At 42.8% G+C, this 16,662-nt stretch overlaps 1 protein-coding gene across 1 annotated transcript in view; it reads right to left on the bottom strand.

The window, feature by feature from the left end:
• The window catches only part of ITPR2 (inositol 1,4,5-trisphosphate receptor type 2), a 273,845-nt gene that overhangs the window by 231,436 nt on the left and 25,747 nt on the right, over positions 1-16,662 (bottom strand). Inside the window, exon 2 of the mRNA XM_065626844.1 lies at positions 10,251-10,321. Coding sequence (XP_065482916.1) covers positions 10,251-10,321 — 71 coding nt within the window. The remainder of the gene's footprint in view (positions 1-10,250; positions 10,322-16,662) is intronic.

Raw genomic sequence — 16,662 nt, 5'->3', positions numbered from 1 at the left:
ACACCATACATCTGGCTGCCCTGCTCCTTCAGGCTCTGCTGAAACACAGGATCGCACAGGCATTCAGCAGCAAGCCACCAAGCGGGTTAACACAGCTTTCGGCTCTACGTGCACCTTCATTAAGGTTGATTAAAAAAAAAAAAGAAAGAGTAAAAACAACAAGGTGACACAAACTGAACTCTACCGCCGCCCAACAGATCAGGCGCAAAATGGGTAGGAGGGAGGAAAGGCCACCCAAGCAGGGCGGCTGTGCAATGGAGGGCAGAGGAGGCACCTCCTGAGGGGGCTGCAGCCAACGGGGGAGAAAGAGTAAGAAACGAGGAGCAGCAAAGGAAAGCGAGCGCAACGCACCCACCCCCATCCCCACTCTGCAGGGACCGCCATACAGCAAAGGGGCTGGGGACCAGCATGTCTGGAGGGAAGCCAAGGGGGGCTTCCCTAACTGCTTGTTCATTGTTCCTCTTAATTTTCCAACGCCAGAATCAGTAATTAAAAGGTAACGTGAATTGGCAATAAACTACATTTTGTGACATTCCCCGACTCAAGACTTTTTGGAATTTTGGGGCCTGTGACAGTCCTATAGACTGGAAAGAGAGGCTCCAGGAACCTCTAGCTGAAACAATTCATCCAAATCCAACTTCTTGTAGAGTGATAAGCGATACCTAGTCTTGCATGGTCCCAATCATTAACTGCTCTAAAAGCAAAGCCTGAAAGATATTTTGCTTAGCAAATGCTGCTAATTGTCCTTTTACACCCCACCTATATTGACTGACAAGAGGAAAGGATGGGAAAACATTAATTAGCAATCAGAGTTTTGCTGTGAGATGAGTAAGAACATGCAGAACCACATGTGTATTATAGTGTGAAACTCTTCCCCAACATGGGTTGCAATTTATAGATGTCAAAGGAAAGTCTGTCCCAAACTATTAGCTCCCCACATTTAACTGTCACACACGGCCAAACACTCTCTGAGGACCAATTCATTCCTGGAGGAGAAGGAACACTGAACAATTTTCTCCCTGCTCCATGTGTGGGTCTCAGGAAGGTAAAGATGGAGGGGAAGCAACTAGACCCACCTGACTCCCAGCCACCCAACTGTGGCACAAGCCAGAGCCGGGTAAGAGCAGCAATGTATCCTACATAGAGCAGGTTTTACCGCAGGGCAAGATTAAGGGTGAAAAAGTATCTCTTCTGAGGTACTTTTTCCCACAAGCACCTCTTGCAGGTGCTGACACCCCAGTTTGGCCAGAATCAGCAACATCACTTCTCTGCTGGTCACCAGGCAGCTTTCGCGCCTAGAAGAGACTGCCAGACCACTGGAAAGCCACATTGCACAGGGTATGGCATAGGCAGCGCTCCTCACAAAAATACAAAATAAAAGGAAATAAAAGGAGGAGGGAGGGGAAAGGAGGGTGGGGGGGAAGGGGGGAGGAAAAAGGAGGGGAGGGAAAGGAGGGGGGGGGGAAAGGGGGGGGGGGAAGGAGGGGGGAGGAAGGGGGGGGAAGGGGGGGAAAGGAGAGGGGGGAAAAGGAGAGGGGGGAAAAGGAGAGGGGGGAAAAGGAGAGGGGGGGAAGGAGTGGCGGGGGAAGAGGGGAAAAAATGGAGAGGAAAAAATGGAGGGGAAAAAATGGAGGGGAAAAAATGGCGGGGAAAAAAGGAGGAAAGGCAAACATGCTAGCTCCATGTGAGCAATATTAAGTGCTTATTTACCGCCACACTCAACACAGTTAATGGCATACACATCCCATAGCACCAAATAATTTGATAACAGTCCTCTCCACCATCAGCTATCCTGCTGTCTTCTCAGAAGAGAGTCCCTTTCCAACAGCACAATATAGTCGCCCTTACCTCTGTTACCAAAGAAGCTGCAATATGAAATAGCAAACACTATCAACATTAAGTACTTGTTCCACTTACACACTGGAATGTGTAAGTGAGCTTGTTGAATTTACTAACCTTTCATGTCATTTTTAACTACAGTGGAATTGAGTCATTCACCCATTACTGTCACAAAAACGTCAGCAGGGGAAGCTATAGGGAACTATCCCAAAATTATGGCCTGGGTTTTTAACCACCAAGTCCAGTCAGCAGAAACCAGTTTCTGCTTTACAGTGCTGTCTACTCACGGTCTAATTCCCAGACCGAGTTTAACATCTGCAGTAGCTAATTACCTAGGACTTATTCCAGCTCTCCAATCCACAACAGCACATGTGGGAGGTCCTGTCTATCATTTACTTGACAAGAAAAGTTTCCTAGCCCTGTTCCAACCTTATAAGTAGAAATTCAAGTGTCAAACACTTAACTTCTCTGTAGAAGATGCCAGATACCGAGGCAGATTCTATTCTCATTTTCAACACTTTGAATCCAATGGAATTACTCTTTTGTGCAGGGAGGAGGAAGAATAAATCCAGGTCAATGCATCCATCTCATTGCAGTCCTTGAGGAGCTACTGAAACCATGTTAACACCTCTTGCAACATAACAGGAGAATGAAGTGATATCTAGTGTGAAGACTGGCCTTGTGTGATGGGTGTGTTGGGCCCCTTGACCAGGCTGGCAGTGGTTTGGTACAGGCTCCAAAGGAGGCAAAGGTCTGAGCCGTAGCCGTATCATGAACTTCTCCAGCTTATCCGCAAAGGAGCAGAGTGATACAGTGAGCATCGATGCATGCGAGCTTGGAACACCGATCATGCGATGAATGTATGAATAGCGGGTGGCTTTTCCAAGACTCATTTATCAAGGAACAAAGAAAGCTGTGGGTACAAGGAGTCTCGTGCATACCTTTCCCACCACATATGATTTTACTGTGAGTCAACCACTTTATTCCTTAAATATGACAGCCTAAGTGAGCCGCCTTTGAGCTCTCCCTGCCAGGCAGCACGGCTGTAGGGCCATTATCTCCCCTTGAGCTTGGACACCTCTCAAAGTTGCTCCTCGAGGCAAGGAGACCTTTTACCAACGGTGGATCTTTGGTAAGCAACCGATATCATGTATAACCTTGTAGAACAGTAGCTTTGAGTTTCCCTTGGTAATTCTGATTGCATGCTGAATTGATACTAATGAAACATTACCAATCCATGTGGCTATTCAATATTACCCTTATTCCTTTTATCTCTACCCTTAGGCATAAATCGTTGACCAAGTCTGAGATTAAGTCTGGAGCCAGTTGCACCTGGACTCCTCTCTGAGAAGTCCAGAAAGCAAGGGGGTCCATTCTGAACCTCAGTGGGAGGGTCTTTACTCTGTGTGTCTCTTCCTTACCCTTAGATAGACTGTTGACCAAGTCTGGGACTAAGATCGGACCTAGCTGCACCTAAGCTCCATAAGGAATTTAGAAAGCACAGGGGTCCATTCCGAACCTCATGACTCAACAGGAAGGTCTTCCTTACCCTTTTTGTCTCCGCTCTCTGTGTAAAATCATTCTAACTCAAAGATAGTTCAATTTTCCTCTGTATTTTTCCTCCATGCAGTAATTAATAAGGTGAACCTTGCCATCCAACTTGCTGAACCTTGTCAACCCCTGTTCATTTTCTTAACTTCCACCAAATCCATTGCACTCTGTCAAATTATTATTTTACCTCAATAAAACATATTGCTGCTTCTCTGTTTTGAGTGAGGTGCACTCCACTCATCCACGACACCTTGTCTTTCAGAAGAGAAAACAAACTCTCATTACTTAACAAAATACAACAGGCAGCACTCTCAGCTGCAGTCAGGCCCAGCTGAGCATACTACCTGATGTTAGCACTGCCAAAACCACTAGTAGGATTGTGCCCCATGTTCCTCCCACCGCTTGCACCCCCAGAGCCAGCAGTTTGTGACAGTGTTGGCTCCTAAGCCACCAACAGGGCTGCAATGCTTCTAGTTCTGCAAATGCATCATTTGGCCTCTCATATACTGGCCAAATCATTACACCGAGCTTAGCATTGCATTGCCTCTTCCCTTCATGGCTATTTATCTTTCTCTGCTGTTCATAGGGGCAAAATCTGTTCACACAAAAACATCACTGACAGTAGAGCTTTCCTCAACACCCACCGAAAGTCCTCACTGATTTGCTCCCTAGTCACAGCCCTGAGTGCTGTTCAAAGTGTCACAAATCATTATCAAAACAAACCCAGCCACCTTGCAGAGGTGTTTACTTTGATTTCAAAAGGGAACGTTTACAATGAGAAGTATATCACAGAACCTGGAATACATGATAACTCCCAGGTAACTTTTACAATTTGCTGGACCACTGAGAAAGATAAGAGAAAAAAACAATTACAAAACACTGTGTATTGTTAAAACATAGTGTATGTTGTAGGAGATTTTAGTTTGAGTATCAGGATTTCAGCTTATAAGGCGAAAAGTCTGCTATTATTTTCTGTTACAATCTATAATTAACATACCCTCTCAGAAGACTTCATGAAACATTTACTTCTCTGATGTAACAACACCTTCTTTTTATAGGGCCAGCCCTCATTTCCCAGTTACTCCCCACACATCCTGCTGCTTGAGTAAACACACTGCTTCCCATCTTCAGACTCTCCAAGCACAGCACTACCTCACTGCAGAGAAACGCAAGACACACACAGATGTGCAGCCGCTACTGTGTGTGTCTGCCTCCCAAAGGTGGGCGAATTTTTCATCATGGTGCTGCTCAAAGAAAAGGAAACGTCGAGCAGGCGCTAGATAACCTCAACCACACAGCTCCAGCTGTAGCCAATGCTGCACAACACAGCTCTCCTGACTTTCAGTCTAGTGCTTTGGAAGTTGAACTACCAAGAACTTTTTGAAAAGCAGTATTATTTCAATTGTATTTTCCTCAATTTATAGATTAAATAAATATTATTCTTTGTCTCCAGACAAGCTTTTCCCTATTTTTTTTAGGATTCCAGACACATTAAAAATAAGTTCTCTCATTATTTTTTCTAGTTTTGTTTTTGGTTTGTTTGCTTGTTTGTTCGTTTGTTTGTTCCTGCTTACTTTCATTAGAGTAACAATAGGATACTACATAAAATCAAGCTTTGTTGTCCTCGACACTGAGGTGTTGGGGGGGGAGCAGTGCCTGCCCCATAGAACCCATAGCTTAAACAAACATCAAAAAGGAGAAACTGAGGTATAAGATTATATAGCAACTTTCCAGCACACGAAGATCAAAAGCTCAGCCCTCCTGGAGGTCAGGCTAGCAACCCATTACTGAGACAGACCATCTCTTCTAACTTTTCCAGACGTTCTTGGATAGTACAAGTTCCTAACTCATTACTTTAAGAAGTTTTACATAAATGCTTCTTTTCCTGGGGACATTAATTAAGTAGGCACTATCAAAGGTAAACAAATAGCTTTAAAGAAAATAGCTTAAAAATATCAGCGAGTTTCACTTACTAAACTTCCATGCATTCAATTTCTGCAGTTTCAGCAATTTTCTCATACACACAAAATCTTCCAGACAACATTTCAATTACTCGTGCATGAAGTGAAGCTGGAGAAAATGAGAAACATTGCCCACTCCAGCCCACACACACATTTTTAAAACAATAAAAATCACTTCAAGTTTTCTTGACAACCTAGAAAAAAAAAGGGAAGCTCTCCATGGTCACACTTCAGGCTTAAGCTCCTACACTACACCTTGGCTTAGTAAGAAAATAAGACAAAATCATCAGTACTGAAATGCATATCGATTACATATTTTATGGGGAAAAATGACATTTATTAATCAGAACAGTCAAAAGATGGAAAGCGGCAACTCCCACAGAGCAGGAGACGATCCACAGAGGATGCACCAAGCACCGAACTGACCATCTGCCTGAGCCTGCGAATGGCACAAAATGCACGAAACTCGTCTTCAAAATGCAACAGCGGGTGGAACAACCACACACAGCACATCCTCTGAGCAAAAACCAACTACACTGAGGAAGTCTGAAAAGGAAAATTATTCATATCATGCCTTTTTGATGTTTCTTGATATTGGATAAAGATGGCTTAGAACAATTAGAGTGGGACAATGAAGAGTCCTGAGAGGACAAAAAGCAATCAGGGGTCTGAAAGGAAAATTAAAGCAATTGCAGAACTGAGAGAAGTAGAAAACACAAGCACAAACCCAAATGATGTAGAAGGCAAGTAAAAAGGAAAATGGCAGATGGCAGAGAAAAGGTTAGGAGGAGGAAAGGAGAGGCCACAGAGGAACATAATGGAAGGGAGCGAAGAGGATAGAACAATGTTCAAAAAAACTTAGAACAGAATAAAAATTGAGAGAAAAGCAGGAAGAGGATATGTAGGGACTCAAACACCACTTTCATTGCAGATGCCTCAAGAAAAAAGGGTATAAAATGTAGGAAAGTTTAAATCCGTTTAAGAACTTCGGTCATTTTACATTTAAAATAGGAGACCTGTGGTCCTTCTGCAGAGTTGCTAAATTTGACCAACAAGCAGGCCTCATCTGTGCTGTTCTAGACCTTGGAAGCTGAAAATGCTTGCCACTGGAGATAACAGCATCAAGCTAAAGCGTGTTTAGGTCACAGTCTAAGGAAGCCTGAAGTTCTGTTGCTCATGATGTGACTTTTCTCCAGAGGTGCAGGACTTCGCACACACTGCTCTCCCTAACCTCCATGAACCCGGCCCTGCAGCAAGGCAAGCACTTCCATCGCGACACTAAGTGCTTTTGCTCTCATTAGCTTCAGTCGGAATTAGGACAAGAAGCACCTGGCTTGATCAGTTCCTTAAACTCGACCGCAAAATAGTAAATGCTTTTTATTCAACAGCCTTCAGGAAACACGTGTGGGACCAAATTCTGCCCTCTCTTAGATTGGTACAAATCTGGGTGTGCACACTGAGGAACGCGGAGCCGCTCCAGGTTCATCCCAGTGTGACCGAAGGGAACATCTGCACTGCAGATTCTTTGCATGGACACAACATGAGAAGCGACCACGGCTTTCCTTAGCTTAACAACACTCTGTTCTGTAGCATGTTCAGAAGCGACTGCAATAGCTACCACCCACTCAAAAAAAAAAAAAAAAACCCCAAAGTGAACACATAACGAAAACGAAACTGCTATTTTGAGATGCCTCTTTATGTGGGCTTTTGGTTCAGGCCAACAGCTGAGTACCTAAATTTGATCTCTTGAGTGAACTCTGAAGGAGGGATACAGGTACTTAGAAAACACAATCCTTTTTCTCTTGCTGAGGAAAGGGTTGATAAAATATTACCAAAAAAGAGCAAACATAGTCCTCTGATACTAGTTTTCAGAGTCAGTCCCCGGAATCTAAACATCTTGTTAAAAACATGCCTTTCTCATACTTCTTTGACTCTTAGGTCGTGCTCTAACCTCAAATCAACGGCAGTTCAGCTATCAGTGATAAAAACATTGTAAACCATACAGACAGCAGTTCCTATTACTAAAGAGGCCCTAGTCTTCCTGCTGTTAGATGCTATTTTTGGTTGCTTATGTCTAATCATTCAATTAATCACTCATGCCTAAATCTTCACGTCAAGAATCTACTTCAGGCAGTTTTTGTTTGTTTTATTAGCTTTGCTGTTTTAATTGAATGCTATTTCCCAGAAGATTCTTGCAGGGGAGGGGGGGTGGGGCGTGGATATGGCTTTTGCTTATGTTACTTGGGTTATAAGAACAACATTTAGCAACTCTTTTGCCTCAGTGCTCTTGAGCAGAGCTAAGAAACTTCACAAAGTGTGGCAGAGCTGTGCTTTTGGTTGCTCTTATAATACAGACACCTCTGTGGTACCAGGCACTAAATCCCAATTAGCAAATCTCTTGATGTGTTCTCAGCAAAAGCCCTGCTATTCCCACACTTAGAATTTGACTTGTAAGATGAAGGAGAAAACAAACAAATGATGGCTTTATCTTTCCTGCAGCCATTCTCCTGAATGCCACTTGATTACACATTCCTGAAGAAGCATGCAAATGCTACTAGACACAGCCCCTAACAATATAGCCATGATGTTATAGTATGGTGGGTTGCATCAATTAAGGTGACAAAATTCACTTTTTCACTAATTTAGCCTCTCCTACAATGCTGCAGTTCATTCAAATTTACATGCTACCACAATTCTAGTAAGAGCTAAGCAAGACACTTCAAAATTAAGTCAGATATGGGTGCGCCCTAAACCAGAAAGACGTACAGAGTGACAGGAAGAGCAGCTGCTGCAGCCAAGGGGAGCTAAGAGGCAGCAATGAGGAGGAAGAGGAAAGTAGCTAGTAACAAGTTTTGGGGCAGGGAGGAAAAGGGAGAAGAGAGGATCCCCAAGAAGTAGAGGATCTGAATTAGAGGAAAGGAAAAGCAAGATGCTGTGAGGAAGAGGGAGCAGAGGCAACTAGAGATAAAGGGATGTGCTATGCAAGAAACAGAAAGAGGTTGCAATAGGGAACAGAGCCAAAACTGTCTACAACTAATAGAAAACATTCCCCTGCAGAAGCTCGGATGTAACTCAGGAGTACAGTCCTTGCATTCCACCAGCAGCAGCAAACAGCTGTACATCTTGTCTGTGTCTCATCCCCTTCTGACATCTGATCTACGTATAGAGGTACTACTGCCACCATTAGTGCTGAGCGTTCAATAACCTTGCACCCCAGATCCACACTGCCCAGACCTTCTTGATGCTGTTGAAATCACTTTTTTTTCTTTTTTTTAAACTCGACAGAGAACATTATCAACTTTTTCCTTCTTTGCCTTCTCAAGTTGGAAAGAACATCACAGAACTGTGATAAAAGAATGCTACTGTACTGAAGTTATAAAACAAGTTCTCAAACGTTAGACAATGAAAAAATTAAGGTCGTCTTTTTAACTTCTGTTCAGCTCCTTGACTGTAGGCTTTTGGAGGTATTCTGCAATTACACTATCATGTGTGAGTCTTTTCCAGTGACCCTTGTCTTATCTAGAAACCTGGACATGTTCTACTTGGGGAACACATCAGGGTGGTTAAAGTGGCAGAAATATTGTCCAAAGAATCCCCACCTGAAACTTCGTGCTGTGAATTAAACATGTATTTGCAGGCAGCAAGAGGATGAAATCACAGCTAGGTAGCTTGAAAGACACACTGGAAAACTCGATGCTATCCTCATCTCTGCTATGAAGTTATTCCATGACGTTGTGCAAGTGACTGAAATTTATTACTATTAGTTTCTAAGTATACATCCTCACTTTCTCAGTTTCCAAGATCTGCCAATGTGCTGAATGCTAACAGCTGGAACGGGAACCAACTGCTGATGTTTCCTGAACATATAATGGCAAAAAAAACCCTTGAATATTCTGGGAAAGCAGAGCTTCAGTCTCTCAATGTTTCAATGTTTTAAACAGAACTTTTTTTTTCTTTTTTTTTTCTTTTTTTTTTACAATAATAGCATGCTACAGTATAATAAACACTAGAATTATGACAATGAGGTTAAGCATGTCAGTGCAACCCCCTAAAAAGAGATACAAACAGCAACAATCTGGGCATGAAACAGATTCCCTTTGCTCTAAGCCAGGCAAACCAAAACTGTCCTTTTCTCATAAAAGGTGTGAATCCAAGCCCATTTAAGCCAAAAGAGGTCTGGATGAGGCTAGTAAAGCTCTACTTTGGCACACCTAGAGCCCATGGCTTAAATCTAATACAGATAAGACTCCAAGAGGTTCTATTTCCTTCCCTACATATAAACACACAGAACTTCTGATACCACAGGACTATTTTTTAGCATTCAAGAACTAGAAGCTTCATGGTGTCAATGCACTGTTATTCTTTCCAGTAAGTAAAACAGCAGAATTAGCCAAATCTACAAGCTCATGTCTAAGAAATTTGAGAAAAATGAGGTACGGTTCTAAACAAAAGCAAAACAAAAAGCTGACAAAATATCTGCGGGTAGTCCTTAAAATGTTGTCTTATCTTTAATAAAAAATAAACAAACCAGCGGCTCTAGCAGTTTTGAACCTCATGAGCTTGTTTCCCATTTACGGAAAGCGCAGGGCAGGGGCAAGGAGTTGGTCACACAGTGGGGGATCAGGATTCAGTGTACAGAACAGAGCAACCAACTCATGGACTATGAGAAAAACAGTCCTTTTCCCTATGTTTTCCACCTACCCTTTGTGCCTTTGCTGATTTGGCATTTAGTTCTCAAAATCTGTCATTCACATTCCAGTTTGTAACTTCAGCAAGGTGTTCACAAACCATGACGGCATCTGAGAAGTTACATGTTTGGTAAGGCAAATTTTTGCCCAAGGAGTTAGAACATGCATCAATTGGTCATTTAAAAAAATATATATATTCCCAGTTACTGACCTCTGAACTTCTTTGGAGGATTAGCAAGGTCACCTGCATCTGGCTGAACCACACACCGGTCATCCACTAACCTAGAAAAACAAAATTTATTACACTTACTAAAACATGCGTTTAACATCAGTGTATATAAATGCAGTGACATACCTGTCACACCACAGATACAGAAGCCTACACATTTCTCCAATTTAATTCAACAAATACCTTAGAAACTCTATTATTCAGTTACTAAGCATAACCAAGAAAAGAAAACTCTACTTTTTTCTTAAAGAAAGAGGATTTCTTCCATTGCACTAAATTATGGCCTATGTTTCAGATCCCACTTCAGTTAAATCCAGTTAAAGTCCCTTTTGTTACACCGTGTTCATTGACATTACATGTAAAATTTTTGTTTTCTTTAATTAGATCCCATTAACTCTGAATCAGAAACAGTTTGTTTTTCTGCAGCTGCCAGATTTTTACAGCCGTTACCCTAGGGCATGATCCAAAATTCATCAAAATCAGAGAGACTGAGACACTTAAATGAGTCGTGGAAAAAGACCTCAAAGAAAAAATGTTGGGGAGGCACGCTTGTATCTGCTATGAGAAAGGACATTTAAAGCACTGCGGGTTAGATTTGTTCTACACTTGCAAGCTGTCCCATGCTTGCAGATTCCTGCGTCCCCACTGAGGATTTTTAAGGGGATGCATGGTAAGAAGCCTTCTCGTGACTACCTGAGTATATGGGATTCTGCTTACAGTCAGGACATGCAAGGGGGTTTGTCCAGTGACTTGCTGTTTCATAACACTGTTTCATCTAGAATTTGAATCTGGAGTCTAATAAAGCAATTTGGATTTTAGTCTTTAGACATTCTGCTGTTCTTCTTCACCATTTCCAATCTTTTTCCTCTGAGGAGGCATGTGGAATTAAGATTCGGCTCAAATCAAAACTCACAGGAGCACATTTTCCTTTGCTAAAATGAATAAGCATTTATTTAATCCACAGGTGAGGGGCCTGGAGCACAAGTCTGATGAGGAGCAGCTGAGGGAACTGGGGCTGTTCAGCCTGGAGAAAAGGAGGCTGAGGGGAGACCTCATTGCTGTCTGCAACAACCTGGAAGGAGGTTGTAGCGTGGAGGGTGTTGGTCTCTTCTCCAAAGTAGCAAGAGATAGGGTGAGAGGAAATGGCCTCAAGTTGCACCAGAGGAGGTTCAGATTGGATATTAGGAAACATTTCTTCATGGAATGGGTTGTCAGGCATTGGAACAGGCTGCCCAGGGAAGTGGTGGAGTCACCATTCCTGGAGGTGTTTAAAAGGCATTTAGACAAGGTTCTTAGGGACATGGTTTAGAGGTGGACTTGGCAGTTAATGGTTGGACTCAATCTTAAAGGTCTTTTCCAACCAAAATGATTCTATGGAATATATTTCTCACAATATTTTAGAAGTTAACTAAACAATACAATTCAAAAATGTTATAAGCCCCACTCAAGAGAAAAAAATTGTTAATCTTATCACAGAATTTCCTAAACATAAATTCAGCTTCCCTTCAGGAAGCATCCTGTATATAATCTGCCTGTTTCAAACAATTATTCAGGAAAATCATGTTTAAGGACACACTACTGCCTTGCCACTTCACAACAACAGTCTTAGCGGCATTTTCTGTGGGAAACTGCCAGAAAAAGCACAATTTGAGTTCAGCCAAATTACACAATAGACGCATTCGGTTTTCGCTCAGGTTGGTGAAGGCTTTGCATCTAGCCACGAGCACAGCAAGACCCATCCCCCAGCATGCCCGTGAATCTTCTAGGTCCAGCAAGCTGACTGCTGACAAGCCACCCACTGTGGTTGCAGCTCCCAGAAAGAGAAGTGAAAAAAATAGAGAATTTTGGAAGTCAGCAGCTCAGGTCTCATAACATATGTGGATGCAAATGTGAGGTGTCAGTGAGGAACAAGAATTGAAGCAACAGCTCTAGGAGCAGGCAGTGGATCTGCCATGGCGTTATGGAGTTGTGTTTTTCACAGTCTAGGTTAGGCCAGGCTTAGCAAGAACGAAGTGAGGCTTGGAAAGGACTTAGGAAGACTCAAGTCCTGCAAGATGCCCTCTGTCTACGATCTAACGGGCCAAAGCTTCATATAAACAGCACCTAAAACCTGGACTTACAAAAGAAGCAGGGCTGAAAAGGACTTTGCCAAAGAAGCTTTGCCAAAGGATTTTAATGTCAAGAAATACTCCACCCCTCAATGAAATCCCTCAAAGGCTTTCTGAATGAACCCATACAGTTTGAACGTCAAGCACCGTCAGGATAGAGGACAGTATATTGGAAGCTGAGCATAATTCACAAGGAACATCTTGTCTTCATTGGTGAGAACTTGTGCACCCTCGTGACAAATATAACTGTGGATGAAGGGCAAAGCTTTTACCATGGCACTACTTCACCATAACAAAAGCTGTATAGAAAACAAGGTGTTGGTGCTGAGAGAAACAAACAAGATCCTGCACACTCCTTGAGCCAGTCAGCTGCAGTGTTCAAACATGTTAGACTTCCAAGGCTCAGAAAACAGACATTAAGCAAGTAATATCGATCTCTTCCATTGAAGCATTCTCTAAAGGCACAAAGATAAGGCCCGTAAATGAGTTCTGCAGTCATTAGGAACCCAAGACATCAGACAAGACAAAGGAGAAAGGAACTGCTGGTACTCCCATCCTATAGACACGAAATGACAGCACAGAAAGATTAACTGACACATGGCAGGATAGCAGCGTGACAGACCAGAAACGTCATCTCCTGAGCCCTTGCTCAGTGACTCAGCTTCTGACACCTTTGTTTCTTATGAAGTATCTTACAACACAGGACAAACATCTGAATAAAGTATTTCTTTCTCTACCTAGCAGCCTTCCAACCATTTAATCCCCAAAATTTCCATATAATGACGTTCATCGTGTATTCCAGCAGACTGTCCTTTGAAGACTTCAGTAGCTACCTGTTTATTGTGGAGGTGCTTGTTACGGTGCCGTATTGAGAGTCAACTCGCACATTGCACATGACTGCAAGACTTCAGCCCGTTCTGCAGACTGGAACCCAAGAGACTCTTCAAACACAGGTCACGTCCTCTGATGCACAATTTATAACACTCAAATCCCACTTTTTATACCGAGCCAAAAGGCAGCTGTTGGTTTGTTCCTGAAGCCTGCTAGGCGGCTGCGTTAAACAACCAGTAATCCAGGACCTTTGTAATCTGCAAACAAGCCACTTGAGATGTGTGAAACCGAACAGCAGGCTTGACTACAAAAGGTCCTGGGTACCCGCAGCTTCTGTCAGACCACAGCACAGCAGGTTTTAAGATCACTCGCTTGCTGGACTGCATAGGAGGCCAAAGTGCACCAGGCAAGATTTTTCTGATAAAGGCAGAATTTACTACAGTATACCATCAAATTTGCTAACTATTTAAATACCGATCTAAATTATTATGCCGATATTCAAGCCACTGTATTATCAAAGAAGCTGTGGCGAACTTCAAATGGTTGAATTCTTCAGCTGGACTGCAGACAATACCGCTTTGTGCCCTCTGTTGTCATTCAGTACCTGGCAGATACATGACTGCATTTCAGTTTTTCATATGTTGGCAGCATATAAATGACAAAGAAGTTTCCTGCACATGTATATGATTTTTATTTGTGCAAGTTCTTCCCTGAATACAATAAAATATCTGGTTTATGCATAATGCCTCCGAGTAATTGTTGCAGTGCAGCGCAGTGCAATTAAGTTGTACAGTAGTTCATTGGTGCATAAGATAAATCATCGGAAAAGTCAAAATAATAATTATGGCCCAGAACTTTACGCATACCCCTTTGTATTGAGCAACTGCAGAATTAGGGTCTGAAAATAACGACATCCATGGGATTGTTTGTCCTAGACGCCCAACCATTCTCCCACTGAAGCCAGTGAAACTTTTTCCATTTGCTGCAGGGGAAGCAAGGGCATTTCCTCGCCATGCCGCACATGCAGCCAACCTCACAGACCTGCAGGTATTTAAGCCATTAAGACCTCACGCTACAGTGTACAAAGCGACATTAAACAAGAATTGAAACTATCTAAAGCGATGCCTAGGAGTTCAGGTGTGCTTCTCAGCGAGGCAGGGAAAAAAGTAGAGCCAGCTTTCAACTCTCTGTCAGCATTAGCCAGGACAGGGCAACCTATCATGTGAAGTGATCCAAGCACAGTGCGGGACAAGAGTCCTACACCTATCTTCCTCATCCCCATTTTCCCCCATCATTTGGTGGAGCTAAATCTGTCCTTTTTCAGCACATGCAAAGCCAAACGTGTAAAAGCATTCAATTTAGTAATATCTTGCAACAACAAATCCCATGTATAAGGTGGCATCTGTGTAAACGTATTTACAAGCAGTTTCAAATACAGGGCCTCTCTTCTTTATTTGTTTCAGCAACAAAAAGACTGGAACAACTTCTATCAATACTATATTTATCATTCGTATTCAGAACTTGCCTAATATAAATGTCAAACTTCTCATACAGCTTATAATATGGCTCCATTCCCTAGGCACTGGGCAGAAGTGGGGAAACAATAACTTGTGGTAATTCCCACTAAATCTTTCTACGGGGTAGAGCAGCAGCCTTTGTACGGATTGTCACAGCAAGAAAAAACAGAATCATAGAATGTCCTGAGTTGGAAAGGACCCAGAAGGGTCACCGAGTCGAGCTCCTGTCCCTGCACAGGACAACCCCACAGTTCACACCATGTCTCTGAAGGCCTTGTCCAGTCTCTTCTTGAACACTGTCAGGCCTGGGGCCGTGACACCTCCCTGGGGAGCCTGTTCCAGTGCTCCACCACCCTCTGGGGGAAGAACCTTTTCCTCATGTCCAACCTAAACCTCCCCTGGCACATCTTCCTGACATTCCCTCGGGTTCTGTCGTTGGTCACTAAAGAGAAGAGTTCGGCGCCTGCCCCTCCTCCTCCCTTGTGAGGAAGCCGTAGTTTCCTTGTGAGGAAACTTGTGGTAATTCCCACTAAATCTTTCTACCGGGCAGAGCAGCAGCCTTTGTAGGGACTTTCACTGAAAGAAAAAACAGAATCAGTGTGTGAAGAACCAGTGAGGACTCCCTGTGTATTTGGGGAAACAAGAGGAAGGACGCATGGATGGGAGGAGCAAGACTAAGCAGTAGCAGTGTAACTGATAAGGCAGGTATGCTGGCAGAAAAGACTAATGGTACTTGGGTTTACAGGTCTGAATCATATGTGGGATGAGTCTTCATGTCCTACAAGCTCCTCTGATTACCTAACACAGGCTAAAGGTAAATACACCATAGGTTTCTAGGAACTTGCAGATGTAGCACAAGGGTCAAGGAATGGTTGTATAGCAGTAATCCTAGAAAAAAAACTGTTCACAGTGAGGAGTTATTTTAAAATTACTACTGCGATACAGCCTCATTCTGGAAGAACAAAAACCAATCATGAAATCTATCATCATTCCTTGTCTATTTTTTTCCTTACATTGGTTGCTATACAACCATTCCTTGACCCTCGTGCTACATCTGCAAGTTCCTAGAAACCTTTGGTGTATTTACCTTTAGCCTGTGTTAGGTAATCTTAAGATCATCCAAGAAACTAATCACATAATATTAATTTATCCTAGCCATGTGCCTTCAGTTTAAAAAAAACCATCATCCTGAAATGTATTTTGTCTCTTCCTACCAATGGACTTCTACTTTTCATAGTCAACATTATTAAACAAAACAATACCAAAACCACACACCCAAGAAAAAAAACACTGTAGCATAGTCTCATACATATAACTACATATACATGCGTGTGCACAACATTAAAAAATACATCTACTGATGTCTAAGTATTATAATGCACAGGCATGCGCAGAAATCAGCTCAGCGCTCTTTATACATATTTAGAGTATTTTACTACTCAAAAAGCTGCATAAGGTAAGCTAGAGTGTCTTAAATTGAAGACATTGCCTCTTGCAGTTGCTCAGCTTTTACTCTCTTAATGGTATCGTCATTTCACTCATTTTCTGACCAGCATAAGGCTTGACAGCAGCAGAAAGAGGGGGCAACATTGAGAACAGGCATCGGCAAGAGGAGCCAGACATTTTAATTGCCAGTGGAGCCAAGAAATATCTTTGTTCAACATCAGTTCATAAATCACACTGAGGTTACATCCCGAAGACCCATAACCTCAACACCTGCCCGTGAAGAAAGTACCAGCCCTCAAAGCCTCCCTTCCTTTGCTCCTCAGATGTCCACTCACACAACCTCCTTATCAGAAACACTCCTCCAGAGGAGCTTCCACCCAACACACTTCTTCCCTTCCTCACTGCAGCTCACATACAAAGCCTCCCCTGAACTCGGCACATCCCAGCACACAGTCACTGCTCGGGAAGAGAAGTGAGAGTTGTATCTCTCAG

Source organism: Caloenas nicobarica, chromosome 1 (assembly GCF_036013445.1).
Source record: "Caloenas nicobarica isolate bCalNic1 chromosome 1, bCalNic1.hap1, whole genome shotgun sequence".
NCBI lineage: Eukaryota > Metazoa > Chordata > Aves > Columbiformes > Columbidae > Caloenas > Caloenas nicobarica.
The sequence above is the reverse complement of the archived record's forward strand: the minus strand, read 5'-3'. Positions and strand labels throughout refer to the sequence as shown.